The 20064-nt window shown below is 42.5% G+C and overlaps 1 protein-coding gene across 9 annotated transcripts in view; it reads left to right on the top strand.

Annotated features, from left to right (window-relative positions):
• Positions 1-20064, top strand: part of dock3 (dedicator of cytokinesis 3) — a 173872-nt gene that overhangs the window by 54952 nt on the left and 98856 nt on the right. For all 9 annotated transcript variants that reach the window (XR_013131732.1, XM_077008187.1, XM_077008180.1 and 6 more), the window contains exons 4-5: positions 5999-6054; positions 11754-11850. Coding sequence is in view for 8 of the 9 variants with exons in the window: in XM_077008187.1 (XP_076864302.1) it covers positions 5999-6054; positions 11754-11850 (153 nt within the window). In the remaining variant the exon portion in view is untranslated. The remainder of the gene's footprint in view (positions 1-5998; positions 6055-11753; positions 11851-20064) is intronic.

Genomic DNA, 20064 nt, shown 5'->3' with positions numbered 1-20064 from the left:
TCGGTTTCTAGTCCTGTCTCATTCCTGAGAGTATTTTCGGGCCGGTGACACACTAAGAGAGACGGTGTGTAGGTAGAGGCACATGTAGCGGTTATTTCCCTTGGCTGAGTTATTCCTCCTCCATGATGTAAGGGGCGAAAACAATTACATGCAGAGACATCAACAAAAAGGCCTTTGCAAGATGTGCTTGTGTGCTATCAAATAATTAAGCAAACAAATACTAGTTTATTGTGCCTCCCACATAATGAAGGATGAAAGACTGGCAGTGATGGTTCTGTTATGCAAAGATGCTCTCTTTGTCCCTCTTTCTGTCTCAGTCTCTCTCTCTCTCTCTCAGACTCACTCATTTCATCCAAGCTGTGCTATTCTTATTTAGTTCGGCGATGACCTTACTTGCTAAATGAACATTAGCAGCGGAGGCGGAGGTGCATGGCGTTCCGTCTCCGCTCCGTCTCCGCTCCGTCTCCGCTCCGTCTCTGCTGTCTCTTCCCCCCGCTCTTGCCCCGGGCTCCCAAACTGCTTGAGTGCACGTTAGTCCTGGGAGCAGGACCATTAACAGGTGGGTGGCTCTGACCCACAGGCCCCCCTGCGGCCGGCCAGGTCCCCCCGACTCAAGGCCAGTGTCACGTCGGTAGGGGTGATCGTCTCATGCAGAAACCTCTCGTGCCGTCACCCGACGTCTGAGCAGAGGAGCGGCAGCAGATGGCTCGTGAAGGGCAAAGACGCAGTGGTGGAGTGCGTGGCGTGCGCAGTGAGACATTCAGCGAGGTCGCAGCTGTACTTGTGCAGCAGCTAAGATTGATACCACGCGGGCGGGCACAGGCTTTCACAAGGACCATGCACTAAAAGCCACACCATATCTTCATGTTCTTCACAGCAGCGGAAACTGCCATTTAAGTGGGAAGAGAGGATGATCAAAGATCACATGGTGCCTAATCTTATCTTATGGGTCTGCGTTGAGTTGCCAGATTACAATTTTATCTGACTTTGACAGCAGTCTTCTTGGTCAGCTGAACGTTGAGGTTTTCACCATCTTCTTCATTGAACCTCAGGATCCTTCCTTCCAGGACCCACACTTCCTCTTTGGCCATCAGGCTGCGTGTCACACCAGGGCATCGTGCTGGAGTATAAGAACTGCTACGACCTGCTGGAGGCGGCATGGAAGGGAGACAATTGACACTGAGTACCAGCTCCATCCCCACTGGAACATCCACCTGCCTCCTTTCCTCCCTCCCCGATTCTTTACTGCAGATTGGGGACAGATTTAGCAGCGCTAGCAGCGCTGGGCCCCATGGCTCTGGGTGTTCCTGCAGACAAAGGATCCTCCTGGCTTCCCACAAGACACACAATCCAGCAGGTTTGGCCATCTGATGGTGTGTCAATGTAAAAACTACCCGTTCGTTATGAACCTGTGCAATCTTCATGCATCCTCTTTTTCTGCCTTGAGCTGATTTATCGTAACATTCATTTTGCTTTTTTTTTGTTGCCTCTAATTTGATTTTACATTTCAATGGTGTTATTTAATTCTAGGATCTCATCTCAACTCAGTTTCTGAAAACTAAAATTGGCCTTAAAGTTAGTTTACAGTGTCTTAAATTTACAATATATTTATTTTTGTGCCTGCAACACCTCACTATGTGCTGCCATGTCTAAGTGTATCAACACCATTTTAGACACTCCCATTCTAATCAAATGCTAATCATCTATGCAGGTCTGCCAATACGGACTGTAGTTCCCTACAGCTGCTGTGTTGTAAATGTATCTTAGGGTTTTGAAAATGTCACCTACATTGTAGGGACCGGTGCATAATGAATATGTAGCAAACCTTTATATGAGCCCATGAGCAGTCCGTCGTGGACGGGGAGTGAATCTTCCCCTTTGTTGATTTCACGGACCAGCAGTGGAACACCGACCTAAACGGACAAGGGATGGACCGGAGAATATTGATCCACTGATGTTCTGATTCTGTCTAATAAATCCAGATGGGACAGGGTCGTTTGCTGTCGTAATGTTTCCTGAACGCCACAGCTTTTTTTTCTTCTCGAATCAGGAGCGCTGAGCGAAGGGTCTTGGGAGATTTAAGAGGACCAGCAAATTAGGACCGCCTGGCTGAAAGAAGTGCATTGAAAGTGCAATCTATGATTCAAGAGGAGCTTTGCATTTCTAATGAGCTTGGGCCCCTTGTGCACGCCTCGTCTTGGGAGGCGGAGGCGGTGTAGCACAGATGTGTAAGCTTACAGGACAGACGTGGACTGAGCATGCGTCCCTTCCATATGGTTGTCTTGTCTGTAGACTTGCATTTCAGCTTGAGGTGATTTAGGCAGCTGTAGGGGAGATGAGAAGACCGTCAGCGCGAGATGATCACTGGGATCCTGATCACAGGGGTCCTATCATGTGGGTTTGCCAGGGCACAAGGCTTCAGCTGTTAAGGGAGGCTGTGAGGAAAGCAGACAGTGCACTGATCAAGTTGGCTCATTAGCTGAGTCTGTTGAGGTTGAGTCTTTTATTGTTTACTTCGCAACACCTTTTGCAGATTTTTAAATGCCTTCCCGGGTTATGTAATTTAGTGTCTAGATTCTGGGCGTTTTGCCATTACTATTAAGGTGCATCATCAATAAATACACCTGGGTGAAGGAGAGAGAGCCGTGTCTCAACCATCTTGTGAGATACTAGTTCTAGTGGCACTGACAGAAGACAACGACACCCTGTAGCTGCAGACTGGGGCTGGAGCCAGTGGGTCTGGTAGACGGGTCACGCAGAGGTTCCTACCTTGTTATTCTCCAGTTAAGCCATATTAATCATCACACTGTGGGCAGTAAATGTTCTATTTCATTCAATATTCTGTTTTATTTACTTATGCTAGCCTACATGACTGATCAAATAAAGGCCTGTGGACTTTTTTTTCTCTGATAAAAAACAATATAGTTGTGTTTTAATATAGCGGAATGTTCACATCAAGTTCAATGCATTTTCTGAAAAAGCCATGTTCTTTAACGTTTTCATGAACTAAACAAACAGACAAACAAAGAAAATGTTTCTCTTTAAGTGGTGGAAGCATGCTAGCCAATAGCTTTGAGATTTTCCCAGCCACAAACAAGACTAAGGAGTGCAATTATATAAATGACTATAGATAATGGTTATGTTACGAAAGCACGCTACTCACGTTATGGTCACACATTTCCTTTGGCCTCTTTGGTTTTACAGTCAGTGTGTTTCTTCTCAAATCTGAATCAAACATTACTGAATGCAAATGGCAGGTGAGCTGGATATTGTGTCTAAAAGAGTCCATGTAGATATGAATCCAAGGAGCAGTTTACGTTATGTGATACACCAAAACACACTTGCTGGGATGACTGTGAATCTACAGCTTGGGGCTAGATCAAATCAGCCCATCTTAGCCAATTCGTATAAATTTTATGACCTTTAGATGGTGCTATTGTTTTTAATCTGCTTGTTAACGGCAAATAAGACTTTGGATAATAAGATTTTGGCAAAATTGTTTATTAGCTAGAAGACAGGAAGGGTTTAGCTCACTAACCCGTTAACTCTGCCCACCCGAGTGGTGAGGCTGTTCCAGCAGGACCGCAGTGTCCTGAACTCATGTGCATGAAAATGTGCACAACATGAGTGAAATCCAGAGTTGTTTACTATAGACACGCACACACACACACACACACACACACACACACACACACACACACACACACACACACACACACACACACACACATAGCTCAGGTGTTCCCATTTTTACATTATTACTGCAGGCTCGTCTAAGATTTTCTAACACTTGTATGACTTGTTTTTTTTTTTTGTTTTGCTCCTGCACATTGGCTGAGAAGAAGCCTTAGGTATCCTATCAATAGCTCTTGCCCAGAGGGCACACACACACACACACACACACACACACACACACACACACACTCCTGCACAGTTGCTCACAAACACCTACACACACACGCACACACACACACATACCAACACAGTCACACATGCATGCATGCAAACACATACACACACACACAGTCACATCTGTTTTGCCTCTAGCTAGAATCTACCTTTGTAGTCATCTTATTTCATGAACACATGCTGTAATGCGCCTCAAATGGTATCTGAAAACAGGTCAGATGACGACAGTAGATATGGGTTGTTATGCAAAAGCCCTTTTTCTCATGTGGATCTGCAGTTTTGCAGAGAACCTCCCCTTCATGAATTATTCATCAGGCTAATGTACTGGAAGTAGTTCTGGATGCTTTGCATCACTTTACGTTGTAAGATGCAGTGTCACAGTGTTAATTAAAAACACAGGCATTTTAGCATCAATATATTTAATAAAGAGGCTCATTAATTAATAGTCAAATTTAAATTTCACAAACAACATCAGAGAAATAGGTTTTCTGTGTAGAGATAAAGTCTTGTTTTCCTACATTTTCACTCAATATATATCAAATTCATTTAATAAATCAAATGTAATTTCCATTTTTTACATTTAAAGTTTACATTAAGTTTCAACAGAAATTTTCACCATAAAACCCAAATATAAAAGGAAACTGTCTTTATAGCCATACATCACCCTTCACAGGTTTGGAATGAAAGACAATGATTTATCAGTTCACCATATGAAATCATGCCACCGAACAGATCTTTTTGTGTGATGACATTTAGAACCCTCGGTTGCTAATTAATTTAACCTTTTGAAAGATGAACGTGTGAAAGGATTTCTGCTGTTTGAAGGTGTTCTTTCTGCTCTGGATTACTCTGCTACTGTCTGGCCTGTTGACAATTCAATGGGCATTTTTGATGTTGGACTTTTCCAGAAACTACATGTGCCTCTAGAATTGAACTTTATCCTTTGTAAAATATTCATGACATGGTGGTGTTAGCAATAAAAAAAACATTTAATAAGTTAATAAGTTAATAAAAATGTTTTCCTGTTGAAGAGATTTTCTGGTAAAGTATCGTTGATGTTTTTTGTTTAAGTTATACAAAAACAAGAATGAAGAAGCAGTATTCTAAAACACTGAGAAGTTCTAAGCACCTTTCATCATTTCATCTGATCCCTTTGCATCAGGGCAGCTGATAAGTCTCTTAACTTTTTGCCAATGCATTCACCTCATTTTCAGCTCATTATTTAATTCATTGTCATGGGTAAAAAATAATTACGCAGAATATGTGTGGTGGACCTGTTGGACAATGATGAAGAAAAGCAGTACAGGAAGAAGGAGAGGCGGAGAACAGATGAGTAAACAAAGTAGGGTGAGGTTGGTAGGTAGGGGCGGAGTCTGGCAGGTAGGGGTGGAGACTGGGCAGGTAGGGGAGGAGTCGGGGCAGGTAGGGGCGGAGTCTGGGCAGGTAGGGGAGGAGTCTGGGCAGGTAGGGGAGGAGTTGGGGCAGGGAGAGAAAGAGCAGGTGAACATGCATGAGACCAAGACAGACCAGACGTGGTGCTTGTGGTCATACAATAAAATTATTAGCAATGTTTCAGTTTGTAGCATGGGCATTGTTTTCTGATTATTGTGTTAGCTGGTTTGAGAACAGGCATTTGTTGTGAGAATTCTTGAAAGAAGCTGAGAGAAGCTTTAATAAATGCTTGTTTTTGTAGAAGTTGAGTAATGGCTGAGAAGTTTTTGTTGTAATCTAGTGTTATAGTATCTACCCCTGCCTCATGCCTGCTCTGATATAAAGGCCCACATTCTAGACCTTTCTCCGCTGCCACAATGAAGATTCCTCTCCTTTCCGAACAGACCGGACATGTGGAGGTGAACTAGGGACTGAACGCTGCCTTGAGGCGAGCAGACCAAGAGCCATTTTGGAGTGAATGTGATGTCTCAATCCGAATGATAAACAGAGGGTGTTCGTAGTGACACGTCTGCAGTGGGAAGATGTTTTACTCTGTGCTTGCGTTCTGTTTATCTTTCTCTAATAAACAGCAGGGCTGACTTAATGGCATCCTTTATAAAGGCAGAAGGGTAAACCCCTCTTTTTTCCATCCTTATAGGGGATCTTCCCAGCCAGCTATGTCTACGTGAGGAAGGCCATCATCACAAACAGGGGGTGAGTGCCTCATTATTGAATTACTGCAAGCTGCTCACTCGATGGAGATCCAGTGGAGAGTAGGAAGGAGAGTGAGGGAGATGGTGAGATACTGTACCAAGTGTGGGAGTCATGGGATTACCACATTGTTTACTCATTTTTCTCTTTCACATTACTCCTCTCCCCTCTCTGCTGCTCTCTGATTCTCCCCTCCCCTCTTCTCCCCTCCCCTCCTCCCCTCTCCCCTCCCCTCTTCCCCCCTCCCCTCCTCCCCTCTCCCCACCCCTCCTCTCTCCCATCCTCCCCTCTCCCCTCCCCTCTTCTCCCCTCCCCTCCTCCCCTCTCCCCTCCCCTCTTCTCCCCTCCCCTCCTCCCCTCTCCCCTCCCCTCTACCCCCCTCCCCTCCTCCCCTCTCCCCACCCCTCCTCTCTCCCATCCTCCCCCCCTCCACCATGAAGACACCACTTCATGGCTCACTGATTGCCATACAAATTCTTTGAACTGTATGTGTTTCTCTTTGTGTTTGAGCGTGTTTATGTTCTGTTGGATTCTGGACCTGGAATTGGGCTTCGCTGGTACTGACACAGATGTCAGGGATCAGTCTGGTGCAGATTTTATGGAAAGGCAGTTATAATGATGAACTACCTGTCCTATCTGTGCAAGGGCATTTAAATAGACGGCAGATGAAAAGTATTGTTGATCATCCATGTTGAATATGCAAAGCAAACTTATCACCCCAATTATGATAATTTTGTCATGTATTAGCTCATGAGTAGTGAGTTCTGTACCTCATTCTTTCCTGTAAATATACTAATCATCCGATATTCTGCAGAATTTATTCAGCTTGGATGCCTTTTTATGATTTGTGTTCGTGAAATAGATTTACATTAAAAAGTAACCACTTTAATTCATTTAATATTGTTAGTATTATTGCATTCTTGGAATAAGAGCTTTTTAATTAAGCAAATGTTTTAAGTGTTTTCAAACACCATCCAGATTCCATCCAACCTGCCATCCATTCTTACATGCTCCCAGCAGCAGTTTAGTATGATGCAGATTTACTTGTCTTCTTAGTTTCTTTTCCATGGCACATTAGAGAAAACTAACAATTGTTAAACTTTTTTCTCAACCATTGTTATTAAGGTTCTGATCAATTTTCACAAAACACTTTCCATCTTTAGTAAAAACAAATGAGAGAAAAGGAGCAGTTTTTCAGTTTTATATGAACTACTGCACCTGTGAAATAGCACATGATAACGCTATGACATTAACATCAAATCTGTAATGAATGGTGAACACAGCTTAGGAAATTATCAATAGGAAGCAATTATTGTGTATCCATCATAAGATATGAGCAGAACCCAGTCATGATACGTGCAGAATCCCTGACACCATTTCCAGCAGTTCCAGATGAGGTTCTTGCCTCATCTAGTTTCAGTGGTCATCTCATTTCCCACTAGAAAATGGTCACCTTATATATAAAATCCACCAATTCCATTTTAGGAGAACTATTGCTAACTCACATTACATTTACAGGTAGACAGTTTCAGGCCAAACTGATTGATTTCCCCCTAACTTTCTTATTTAGAAATAATACAATAGCTTTACTGATACTGGTACGGGTACTGTTGTGCCAGATTTTGACTGGTTTTAATGATACTCAGTTGGGGAGAGGCTGGTTGTGGGTGTGTCAATATGATTCTAACGAAGCAGCAGAAATATCACAAAAGCAGCTGCTAAGTAAGCTAAGTAAGTCTTTGTAGATGTACATTTCCAGTTACGTGTACCTGCTTACAGTTACACACTTTTCTGTTGCTCATGTGCCACTATTTGGTCGATTGTGTTGCATTCTGGCACTTCACCAGCAGGTGGTTTCTGACCACTGGCCTGCTGTTAGTTGGACTTGTTTTGGTGAGGGACCACTCAACACAACACTGACAAGAAATTCACACAACACCTAATGAAAATAAACCTAGGGGTTCTTAAAAAGTGCTTGTCAAATATTTTGACAGTTTTTAGTAGAATCCTAAAAAAAAAAAACTTCCTCAAACAGACTACTCTTATATAAATCCCTTGTGTACAGTAATAGTCCAGATCTACTATGTGTTTAGTTTTTTGGCTTGTTTAAACAAACAGGACGAGAAGACAAAACTGTGATAGAATGAGGTTCACTGTGTTATGTATTATGAGGTTCTGTTCACCTGCAGTCTGACTGTTGTGAGTGACAAGAACAAGACACCTGTCTACATGTCTATCAGTTAGAGCACACTGAGGACTAAAACACATAACACATATTGAACCAGCACTAGGTCTTTTCAGCGCACTTTAACAAGGCACTTAGGATATGATATTCAAGTTGGAACTGCAATTTGGAGTGTGTGTGTTTATGCACGTGTGCTCATGTTTGCATGTGTGCATACCTATGTGTGTGTAAGTGTGCGTACCTGTGTGTGTGTGTGTGTGTGTGTGTCTGTGTGTGTGTGTGTGTGTGTCTCTGTGTGTGTGTGTGTGTGTGTGTGTGTGTGTCTGTGTGTGTGAAGCAAGGAGATCTTCCTGGTTGGAATTCTAATAATGACCCAAGGAGCAAAGCAAGAAACAGTGATCAGAAACAACGAGGAGCAGCTCCTTCACCATTTGGTTAAGCTTCTGACATCTTACCCTTTCTCAGAGTGCATAACAATGTGAAGAGCTCACACACCGTGTGTTCCAGCTCGGCTCGAGTGCACGGCTCGGCTCTTTGTCGCGGGTTCCTTTCTTCCTCTCTTTGTCCGGCAGCCTATTTCCAGAAGTGGAGATAAGGGACGAGGACACGGGACAGCCTTTGTGGCCTCCTCAAGGGACCAGTGCACTGGCCTATCAGGCGGATGCAGCTTCTCCTCCATTGCTAAATGGGGACGATTTTAAAACGTTCCTGATTCATTTACCGTTTTTGATAATGCATCGTATGAGGCTTCTCATAAACCATTGATATTGGAGAACCCGGCGTGTCTGTTTCAACTACCCCCGCTGCCTTTTGAGACTGTTAACTGAGCCATTTGTTCCCATTTGGGTCAATGAAGTGATATTTCCGCAGGGCCTTCCATACATATAGACCCTTCCCAAGAATTTGGCATGGACGACAAAGCCTTCACTAGGTTAGCTAGTTAGCTAGCATGAGCCAGTTACTATTATGTAAATTACATCATGCTATGTTCAGTCATCTAATACATAAGCATTCTTGGTGGTGGTGGTGGTGGTGGTGGGGGGGGGGGGGTATTGCCTCTGCTTATATATTAGCAATGATAATATAAATATACCTGTAATAGATTTGAATATGTAAAATCATATCATGCAGAAGATATGAGAAGGATGAGCAGTTCTTGCTGAATCTCGGAAGTGAAAGAACACTTAGCGTTTATGTTTAAAGGCAGAGGTGACAGTCATTTGACACACTCTCAAATGAGAGCAGCCTGTGCTAATGCTAGATGGTGCAAACTTGACGTGAGGACAGACACCATCTCATCAGTTTAGACCAACATTCATCTCACAGTCAGCATGGGTTTCACCATGAGCTTGGTCTTGGTTCAGTTTGCTTTTGTTCCTTTAGTCCTAACATCACGACCAATCACAGGACAGCTCTGGACTTTAGAGGAGGAAGCCAGCAGGACGGAAGACAAAACTGGGATGAGACACTATTTCATTTCACCCAAAAATACCCCACACCATAGTACTGAAAATAACTCAACACAACAGTCATGTAACGTGACATCTCATATTACGTTTAGTGATTTCGGTTTTTCGAAATCACTAGACAGACAAAAGTCAAACCAGTACAGAGGGGACAGTACAGAGAAAACACTCAAACCATTTAAAGAACATAACCCTGCCGCTCAAACAATTGAAACAACATAACTTTACCACTCAAATCATTTAAACAACATTACCCTACCACTCAAACCATTTAAACAACATAAGTACATGTCCTGACCTAAGGTGTCTGTACATCAAACAGCAGTTAGATTGTGTAATGCGCAAGCATCCTTGTTTTAACTTCGTCCGGGAATCTAATATAGCGCAAGTGATGGCAAGTGATTGGCTGAGCTCTGACAGTGCGCCAGCACGTCTCCAAACAAACACTGCCTTCCGGGTTAATGACTCAGTGAGGTAGCAGGTGTGCATGTGCCATCCATATGTGTGCTGTCCATATATGTGCTGGTCATATATGACCCATTAGCTTTTAAAGGGACGACTTTGTTCATTTGTGTTTAGTTAGACAGCAGTATTGCTTTAACAGTAGTCTTCCATCCCAAGGTCTGGTAGCCCATGTGAGTGGGGTTTAGGGGTGTAGACTGGCTGTAGTTGGGTAACTAGTAAAACTAGTGTTGATGTATATTGTGGCGACATGTCTAGTAATGTACATGCTTTCTTTTGTAGTTACTCCGTGAAACCTTTTCAGTTCTGAAAACGATGACCGTTGGATGATCATGATCGTTTGCCAACATGGGGCGTTGGCTAGGAAACTGGATTCCAGTTGTCCCTGGTAGCGAAAAACATTTGGCAGATTCAGAGGAATCCCTTCAAAGCCAATTAGCCTTGCTCTTGTATGCTTCCTCTTTGGAGACACGCAGAGACCGGCAGGCCTGATAGCATCCATCAGTCTGCACAACGCCATCCAAAAAAGGACAAAAGAAGGATGTTGGAGAAGCGATGGAGAGAAAACTGGAGGGAGAGATAAAAGGAGATGAAAGAGGCATCAGCATCAATGACACTTAATCCATTATGTTACAAGGACCAGTACAATAATTAGTGTAGTATCACTAGAAGTGAAGCCAATAAAGTGAAATATTAAATGTTTTTAATGAAATGAAAGTTCAGACAATCTGGCCAAGTTGAACATGGCTGTGTACTTTGCACACATGCAAAACAGGTCTGTGTAGTGCGCAAGCATACAAATTAGGTCTATGCAATGTGCATGCATGCAAATCGGGTTTATGTCATGTGCGTACATGTAAATCAGGTCTAGGTAATGTGCCTGCAGGCAAAGCGGATCTATGTAATTTGCAGACATGCAAGTCAGATGTATGTAATGTGTGCACATGCAAATCGGGTATCTGTAATGTGCACACATGCAAATCAGATTTATGTAATCTGCATTCTTGCAAATCAGGTCTGCAAATCGGATATATGTCATGTGCACACATGCAAGTGGGATATATGTAATGTGCATACATGCAAATCGGATATATGTCGTGTGCGTACATGCAAATTGAGTATATGTAATGTGCATACATGCAAATGGCATATATGTAATGTCCGCACATTCAGCTCCTGCAGCTGCTTTATGAGGTCTTTGCTCACATCCCCAGGCGCTGCTGTAGTGCAGTGACAATCCCAGTTAGGCTAAATCATGTGCTAATATTCGTCTGTAAATCAAGTGTTCATGTTTGAGTGTGCTCACACATTGAGAATGGGAGTGAAAACTAGTAACAATTTGATAATGCAATTAAAAAGTGGAGTTGGTCAGTGCATTTTTGGCCAGTGTGCATTTCTTACCAGGTGAGCTTTTAATACAGTCTGCTTTTCAGCAGCGAATATGGATGGAACTGGGGAGATTAAACATCTATAAAGCAACTTCAAAGAACTGAAGTTTTGGTGCTAAACTGGTGTGTGTGTGTGTGTGTGTGTGTGTGTGTGTGTGTGTGTGTGTGTGTGTGTGTGTGTGTGTGTGTGTGTGTAAACAGGCAGTATGAGACAGTGATGCCCCTTGAAGACCCCGTGGTAACTGAGGTCACCTCTACTCTCCAGGAATGGGCCGTGCTGTGGAAGCAGCTCTACGTGGTGAGTAGCAATGGCATCCATGTTGGCTCAGGCACGAGCACAGTTGCAGCTGCCCTCGAAAGTATCTGAAAAGTGGCTGGATTGGTGTGGTGTTCTGCCTTTGTAGTGCGGAATCAAAGGGACGGCAAGAACATGGTGTTGTTTATCCACAAATGGGATTTGTCTGTTTGCCTCGGACGAGATATACCGTGGCTCAGAAAATGGCATTGCGTGCTTGCTGTTACTGTTTCAGCTTGAACTGAATCAAGATTTCACAGTTCTCCCATCTTTACAGGCAATACCTTATTAATCAATGCCAGGCTAAAATCATTCTACACTTGAAGGTAATTTCTCAGAGAACATCATTACAAAATACCATGGAAGTGAATTGTTCTAAGGCATTGAAAGACGATTTTGGATAATTATCAGTCAGGAGCATTTTGTGTGTGACGTGATTACTGTGCTCTGTTCAAAGCGTATGTGCTCAAACAGTGTGCTTTATGTAAGCTTCAGCATTACCAAGCACTAATGTAAATGATGACAATAACAATGACTGTCTCCCTCTCCCTCTCTCTCTCTCTCAATTTCTCTCTCTCTCTCTCTCTATCTCTCCCTGTTTCTCTCTCTCTTTCTCTCTCTCTCTCTCACATGCTCACTCTTGCTCTCTCTGAGTCAGCCTCCCTTTGCCTCTGCATCTGTCTCAGGTCTCTCTCATTCTTCTCTCTCTCTTCTTTTCTTCTCATCCATCTCCCTCATCACTCTCTCTCCATATCTCATTCCTCTCTGGTCTCTCTCCCGTATCCCTCTCTCTCTCTCTCTCTCTCTCTCTCTCTCTCTCTCTTCCACCCAACTCCCTTGTTGTCACCTCAGGACATTTTCACCCACGTGTTGTAACCGCCTGTGTGCGGCTGAGGGTTTAACAGTGTTAATTTATTCGGCCGTAGCTGTGTGGCGTCCCAGAACCCCAGTGCGCGGTATCGACCCCCTTGAAAGAAGTGAGTCAGCACATGCGGGTCTCAGAAGGGACACGGCAGCACAGCCACAACCCCCTCCCTTGTGGAAGATTTGCTGCACTATTTTCACCATTCTCACCGGCCGCTACCAGCCTTTTTTCAAAGTGAAAAAGACTCTGTTTCACTAAGGACTTGGTACACAGCAGCTCCTGATTCATGGTCCCTTATGTGATTCTGTGTGTGGTCCCTACATGGACTAAGCAGCTCCCCTTTCACCTTCATATGGGTCTCATATTGGACTTGAACCTTCACGGTTCTGGGAAAATACAAAACTTTTCTGACATCAATAACTAAGGGCTGTTTCAAGAAAGATGAAACACAGTTGGCTGAGTGTGTTGACTCAGATTTACATCCTTTCAGGGTTTTCTGTTTGTTTGTTTGTTTAACACAAGCACTGATAATTAGCTTGTTCAAGATTTGCGGGATATTAACACAGCGAAAAGAAAAATCACGTCTAATTTGGACACCGGCTGAAATAAGGAAGACTAATTCGGAATGATTCAAGTTGTATAACACAGCAAACTCAGTGTCTGTAGGGCTGCATCCAGATGTCTGTGGCGAGTCTTCGTCTGTACACTGTGGGAATGGCGACAAGAAACGAACGTGGACCAGAACCAGAGCCACCACGTCCTCCACAACTACCATGTGCTTCCAGCACGGCACAGATATTCTCATTCCTTTTCTGGCATTGAGCCTGAACTCACTCGTCTCAGAAGGGTGTTGTCCACAGTGGATTTGGTTAATATTTGCATGATGCTTGACAAATGTGATGTACATTGCCACAGATACAAGTTGGTAAACATGCTCATTTGTACGGACTGAAAGTGTGGCAGAAGAACTTATAAAGAAGAACTTCCAAAGAGGTTTGGACACCATTTTGAATGATGACATCACCTCCTGTGGTGCCTCGCAAAAACCTAATGAAGGAATTCTCTTCTTGAGTTAAATAAAAGCCTGTGGCTTCAGATAGCATAAGCAATTTGATTCTCACACATTAATGATTAATTGCTGGTTCATCTCATCGTATTAGAAAATGCCTGACAAATGACCTTTGTCTTCGCCATGCAAAACCTCACAGCATTCAAATTATGTAAAAATGCTTGAGACTTCAATCTTAAAAAAGCCTTTGTGAACTGGAAAGACTCGCATGAAAGTGTTTTAACGCTTCATGGTTCTAAAAGATATTCTGTCCACCCTGGTTTCTTTTCTATTCTTTTTTCTTTTTCTTTTTTTTAGAAGTGATAAAGATGATGAGATCTTAGCAGACAGCACTATTAATAACCACCCAGCCTTTGATATCGATAAGCTATGACTCTGCCCCGTGTTTCGTAATTATACCTCTCTGCTGTGTGATGCCACAGTCTGGCCCAGCTGGGACTCGTGCGTCTGGTGTGTAGCATCTGTGGCGTGCAGCTTCTGGAATCGGGAATTTTTGACCCCCCAGTGCCTGTGCTTTTGGATGTAAGACAGAGGTTACAAAGAGGTCACCAGGAGGAAACTTTTGATTGGTCCTGAGCTCTGTCTTTGGCTGGAATGAGACAAAAGATTGAGACTGGAGACCTGGTCACTTTACAGAGACTGGGCTCTTGTGATGTCACTACACAGAGACTGGGTCTTGTGATGTCATTACACAGATACTGGGCTCTTGTGATGTCAGCACACAGAGACTGGGCTCTTGTGATATCACTACACAGAGACTGAGCTCTTTTGATGTCACTATACAGAGACTGGGTCTTGTGATGTCACTACACAGAGACTGGGCTCTTGTGATGTCAGCACACAGAGACTGGGCTCTTGTGATATTACTACACAGAGACTGAGCTCTTTTGATGTCACTACAAAGAGACTGGGCTGTTGTGTTGTCGGCACACAGAGACTGGGCTCTTCTGATGTCAGCACACAAAGACTGGGCTCTTGTGATGTCAGCACACAGAGACTGGGCTCTTGTGATGTCACTACATAGACACTGGGCTCTTGTGATGTCACTACACAGAGACCGGGCTCTTGTGATGTCGGCACACACAGACTGGGCTCTTGTGATGTCACTACACAGAGACTGGGCTGTTGTGATGTCAGCACACAGAGACTGGGCTCTTGTCATGTCAGCACACAGAGACTGGGCTCTTGTGATGTCACTACACAGACACTGGGCTCTTGTGATGTCACTACACAGACACTGGGCTCTTGTGATGTCACTACACAGAAACTGGGCTCTTGTGATGTCACAACACAGAGACTGGGCTCTTGTGATGTTGGCACACAGAGACTGGGCTCTTGTGATGTCGGCACACAGGGACTCGGCTCTTGTGATGTCAGCACACAGAGACTGGGCTCTTGTGATGTCACTATACAGAGACTGGGCTCTTGTGATGTCACTTTACAGATACTGGGCTCTTGTGATGTCAGCACCCAGAGACTGGTCTCCTGTGATATCACTACACAGAGACTGGGCTCTTGAGTTATTCATGCATATTTCATATGTTTTGGATGTTCTGGCTTGTTTAGATGTCAAAGCAGCTGTTGGCTGTTTAGATTTGCATATACTGTCCCATGTGAATGCCTGAGGGTTCGTTTGGCATAGTAATCAGAATGGAGCCTCATCCTCTGACCTTTTAGACTTGGATTTGGCGTCAAAATTCAAATATGTGAGAATGTACAAAAGAAACATGGTCAAATCCTACTTAGAGAACTACCAAGTAGCGTGTGCTTCAGTTGGTGTACCGCCACTCCACACAGCTTGTTAGTTTAAGGATAATTTTTGCCAGAAACTAGCAAGCAACATTTATGACTATTAACACTAGTTATTATTTATTATTTGTACATTTTTTTTTGTCTATTAAATTCTGATCACAAGAGAGGAAGAATCATATTGCGCTCTGGTCCTCAAATGACACAACAGGGTTCCCTACATGGAGGTGACCATGTTTAAAATAGATTTAGTATAGATTTGTCTGAAACATCCTGGCCAGTAGGTGTCAGTATAACAGATGTTCCATAATGCAAAGAAGAATTGTTGGAAAATGACTTGCTCTTGTAAGGCGCATTTATTTAATGACCACATTATCACACCAACATCCTATCCACTAGGGGGCAGTAGCTTGCCTCTAGTGACCTGTTAGAATGGTTTATAAGAAAAAATGTTGAGAAAGGTGTTGGCGTGGTACATGGTGGTTGGCATGAAAGTGCCTCGTTTTCATGGATTGTTTTTATGTTTGACATTATCTCTTGTTTTGGTGAGTTTTTGGCTGGAGATTTTGTTAATCCCTAAACTCTGAACTCTTTGTCCTCGTGTGTTTGCACACACCAAGGTTTGGGTCTTCCGGTTGGTTAAGCTAGAACAAACTCAGGTTTAGAGTCTAAGAAAGGTAGTTGGCATTGCAAGTAGGTTGTTGGCAGAAGTTCCTAACGGCGTTAAAGAGCAGAACATGAGCAGAGTGTCAGCAGAGGCGGGATGGAACATCAAACGCTTCCACTTTATTTTGGCTGGGCGGCGACTGAAACTCTGAAATCTACTGCCAGTCCTGAAAATCGTGGACCTGTCTGTAGTGTGCTGGCTACTTGAGAGAACAGGCAAACCAGACAGAAAACAAAGGTGGATACGCCATCATTTGACATCAACAATTTAACCCTGAAAAAGTGAATACAGCATATTACCGAATATGTGAATATATTAATGAACACAGCATGTTATATAAAAATGTTCTTAATTCTCATGTAGTTTACTTATTTGAACTTTATCTATAAAATGCAAAACATTGGAATATAAATGCAGGGGTTTACAGTTTAGCCTCTCGTGCACCAGAGGGCATTTCAAAGGGGCTTACAGTCTGTCAAGTTGAAATGCAAGCTCACCAGAAACATTTGAAAACCTTGCAGGAGTGGAGGAGGGAAGACATGATTGGCACCTTCATTATCCAATGACCTCAGAGGTGCGAGGAGCAGAATTATAAAGGGCCTCCATCATTCATGCAGCCTTATGAAACAAACCTCTCCCACCTCAGAGAGAGAGAGAGAGAGAGAGAGAGAGAATCAGGTGAAGGGTACTAAAGTGTTTAGACATCTGCATTAAAATTAAGGTTGATTTATTTCCCCATCTTTCCCTAAAGCCCAAATTAGGACTCACTTTCACGGTAGTGACACGGGCAGAATGTGTAATCACAGAATAATGAGCTAAGGGGGGGGTGGCGTGTCGAACCGAGAAGAAACTGATGAGAGTGGAAGTGAAAAGTTGTCATGGGAGCTCACTGCCATGTCAGTGGCTTGGAGCCCAAGTCCCACTTGGGTGCAGATGTAAACAGAACGGAAAGGGAGTGAGAGAGAAAATGAAAGTGACAGAACAGTTGACTTGCACCAAACATTCTCTGCTGAGTCCTATTCAAATTCCTGTTCATGTTGTGTCTGACCTGCTGGGGGTCAAACATCCAATCACCTGTCTGCCGTACGCTGTCACGTATGAGGTCATCCTTCTGCTACAATGAGGTCACTCCCCACAACAAGTGATCGTGGCTCATTCATCCTGGAGCATTAGAAGATCCACCATCTACCACATCATTGTGCTTATGGCTGAACTAGGCAATGACATCAGTCAGATGAGTCCTGCTGATGACTGCCATTGGTTGTCCTGGTGTTACTGGAGATATACATTGTAAAGCTCTCCATGTTAAGGAGAGGCTGACTAATGTTTTCCTCGACTAATCTGTATACTTGGCTGTGCAAAATGCATAGAAACTGTATTTTACACTTGTCACTGAGAGTTCTTGTACAGGCATGAAAAATAACCTAAATTTAATCCATCAGCCTGTAGTTTGGATAATTATTATACATTTGTGATGCACTGTAAATTACTTGGATGGCAGAATTTAAATCACATTAGAGATGTATGTATTTAAACATTGATGAGAATATATTAGACAGCTTTTATAACCACTGACTTGTCCTCTAGAGGACTGAATGGTCAGCCACAGTGGGGTCGTTGAGGTCATTTGCTGTTTGATGTAGGTTATGACACAACTCAGATGCCTGAGATATCTATTTTTTTTTACAGTTTATCTGTACTGAATAGTTGCATTTTGTCCAGGGAGCAAGTAGCAGAGAGTTGTCAAAAAAATCTCTGGTTGCACACTGTTGTTTTCTTTTAGCAGGCGAGTTGACCGCACGGCGGCCCAGCGCCGCAGTTGTTAAACTTGTGACTGAGAGAAAAATCATGTCATTCTTTAACATTAACTCAGTCGTGTTATTGATTGCTGATGGTAGGCATTTTGGGACTGGTTGGGATTTGGTCTTAGTGGTCAGGGATAAACCCTAAGTTGTTGTCATTGTTTGAGGTGACCTCATCAAACAGAAGGATGATATTTGCATCAATTGGATTTAAATGATCGTAAATTGGCAATAATAATAATAATACGTTTATTTTGTATAGCACCTTTCACTAACACAAGGCTGCTTTACATGGTCATAATTATATATAAGAGGGGAAAGTTGGGGAGTATTAGCGAGTGAAGAAAGGTCTTCAGCTGAGCTGTGAAGACAGGAAGAGAGGCAGAAGAAGTAACAGAGGAAGGTGGAGAGCTTCAAAGAGTGGCCCCAGAAACCCCCAAAACCCGCCTTTTTTACACTGTTGATGGTGAGACACCGGTGCCCTGGGCACATTGGGTAACAACCCATACAGAAAACAAACATCATACAAAGCACTGTATGTATATATATATATATATATATATATATATATATATATATATATATATATATATATATATATATATATATAAAATAAGCAAGTGCTTTAAAAGCCAGAACAGACTCTCTGCCCAGTACAATGAAAAATCTTTAGAGTGCTCTTTGGGGTCAAAGTTTTTGAAAAAAAAGAAAGAAAGAAAGTGGGAAACCAAACATATCTCCAGTCCCATGGACTGTTACTGAAAAGCCGTTCAAAAAGCCTTTATTTCAAGGTTATCTCCCAAGAGGACAACCTAAAGCTTCTGAGGTCACATTTTCACCCCATCTACGGGCTTCAGCTGCATGAGTTAGATTGGGAAACTTTAAGTTTCATTCATCTGTCAAAAAAAGGCTTTTCAGATTCCTCCGCAAAATGTCCTAAGTTCAAGAGATGTTTGGTTATTTATTTTTATTTATCAGAAATCTGTAATTAATGAATCAATTAACCATAGTAATAACAACAATAATAATTTTTATTATATTTAATAATTATACTTAATAACAAATTCATGTTCATTTGTGATATCAGTTATTGTGTTTTGCAGTGATGGCTTAGTTACCTTGAAAAAGTAATCCGATTACTGATTACTCCTTTTAAAAGTAACTTAATTAAGTTACTGATTACTTTATTTTAAAAGTAACTACGTTAGATTACAAGTTACTTTAGTAGTTACATTCAGCAGCAAAATAAATTTTTCCAATTAACTCACTTTATTGGAAGTGCATTTTTAACAGTAACAATGTATTGAAGCAAGTTTGGTAACCGAGGCAGAAACTGCTTAATCCAATAATCCAGAGGAGGGAAACTTTATTGATAACGCAACCCTGGCGCGCGCAGGTGCCGCCCCCCAGTGTCACTTAAAGGGATAAGACACCTTGAGTGGCCAAGTGTCTGTCCGTTAGGGAATTCACCGTGAGGAGTAGTAGTCGCTACAGTATCTCCTGACATTACATTTGTGTAGCTGCGCGGTATTATTTGTAAATTTATTTGTAAATGTAATACAAGCAAACTGTCAGACAGCTATTTGTTGTGAAATGAATAGGGGTGGGACGCGATTAAAAAAATTAATCGAATTAATCTGAAGCTTTGTAATTAATTAATCGAAATTAATCGCATTTTAAGCGCATTTCAGTATTTAACATGAGAAATAGTAATTTAAGTTTGAATGATGAATGAATCAATGAACATAATCATAAACTTCAACATCTTGTTTATTTTTCCACCAGTCTACTACACAGACCAATAGATGAGTGCAGAAAACAGTTCAGAACACTGGAAATTCTGACCAAAAATGTTGTTTAATTTTGGGTGTTTTGCTCAGGATATTGGAAGAATTGAAGTAAATCAGAAGATGTTTTTTAATACCATTTTAGATGGTATATTTTTCTTTAATTTCCCAGGCCTCTGCCACAGGCATCTCCATAGTGCCTAGAAGTGGTCTTCTGCATGCTCAAAGCAAATGACTGGATCTTCATCATCTATAGATTCATCATCTATAATATGAGC

Source organism: Brachyhypopomus gauderio, chromosome 1, assembly GCF_052324685.1.
Source record: "Brachyhypopomus gauderio isolate BG-103 chromosome 1, BGAUD_0.2, whole genome shotgun sequence".
In the NCBI taxonomy this organism is placed as follows: Eukaryota; Metazoa; Chordata; class Actinopteri; order Gymnotiformes; family Hypopomidae; genus Brachyhypopomus; species Brachyhypopomus gauderio.
Note: the sequence above shows the minus strand (reverse complement) of the source record. Positions and strands in the feature narration are given on the sequence as shown.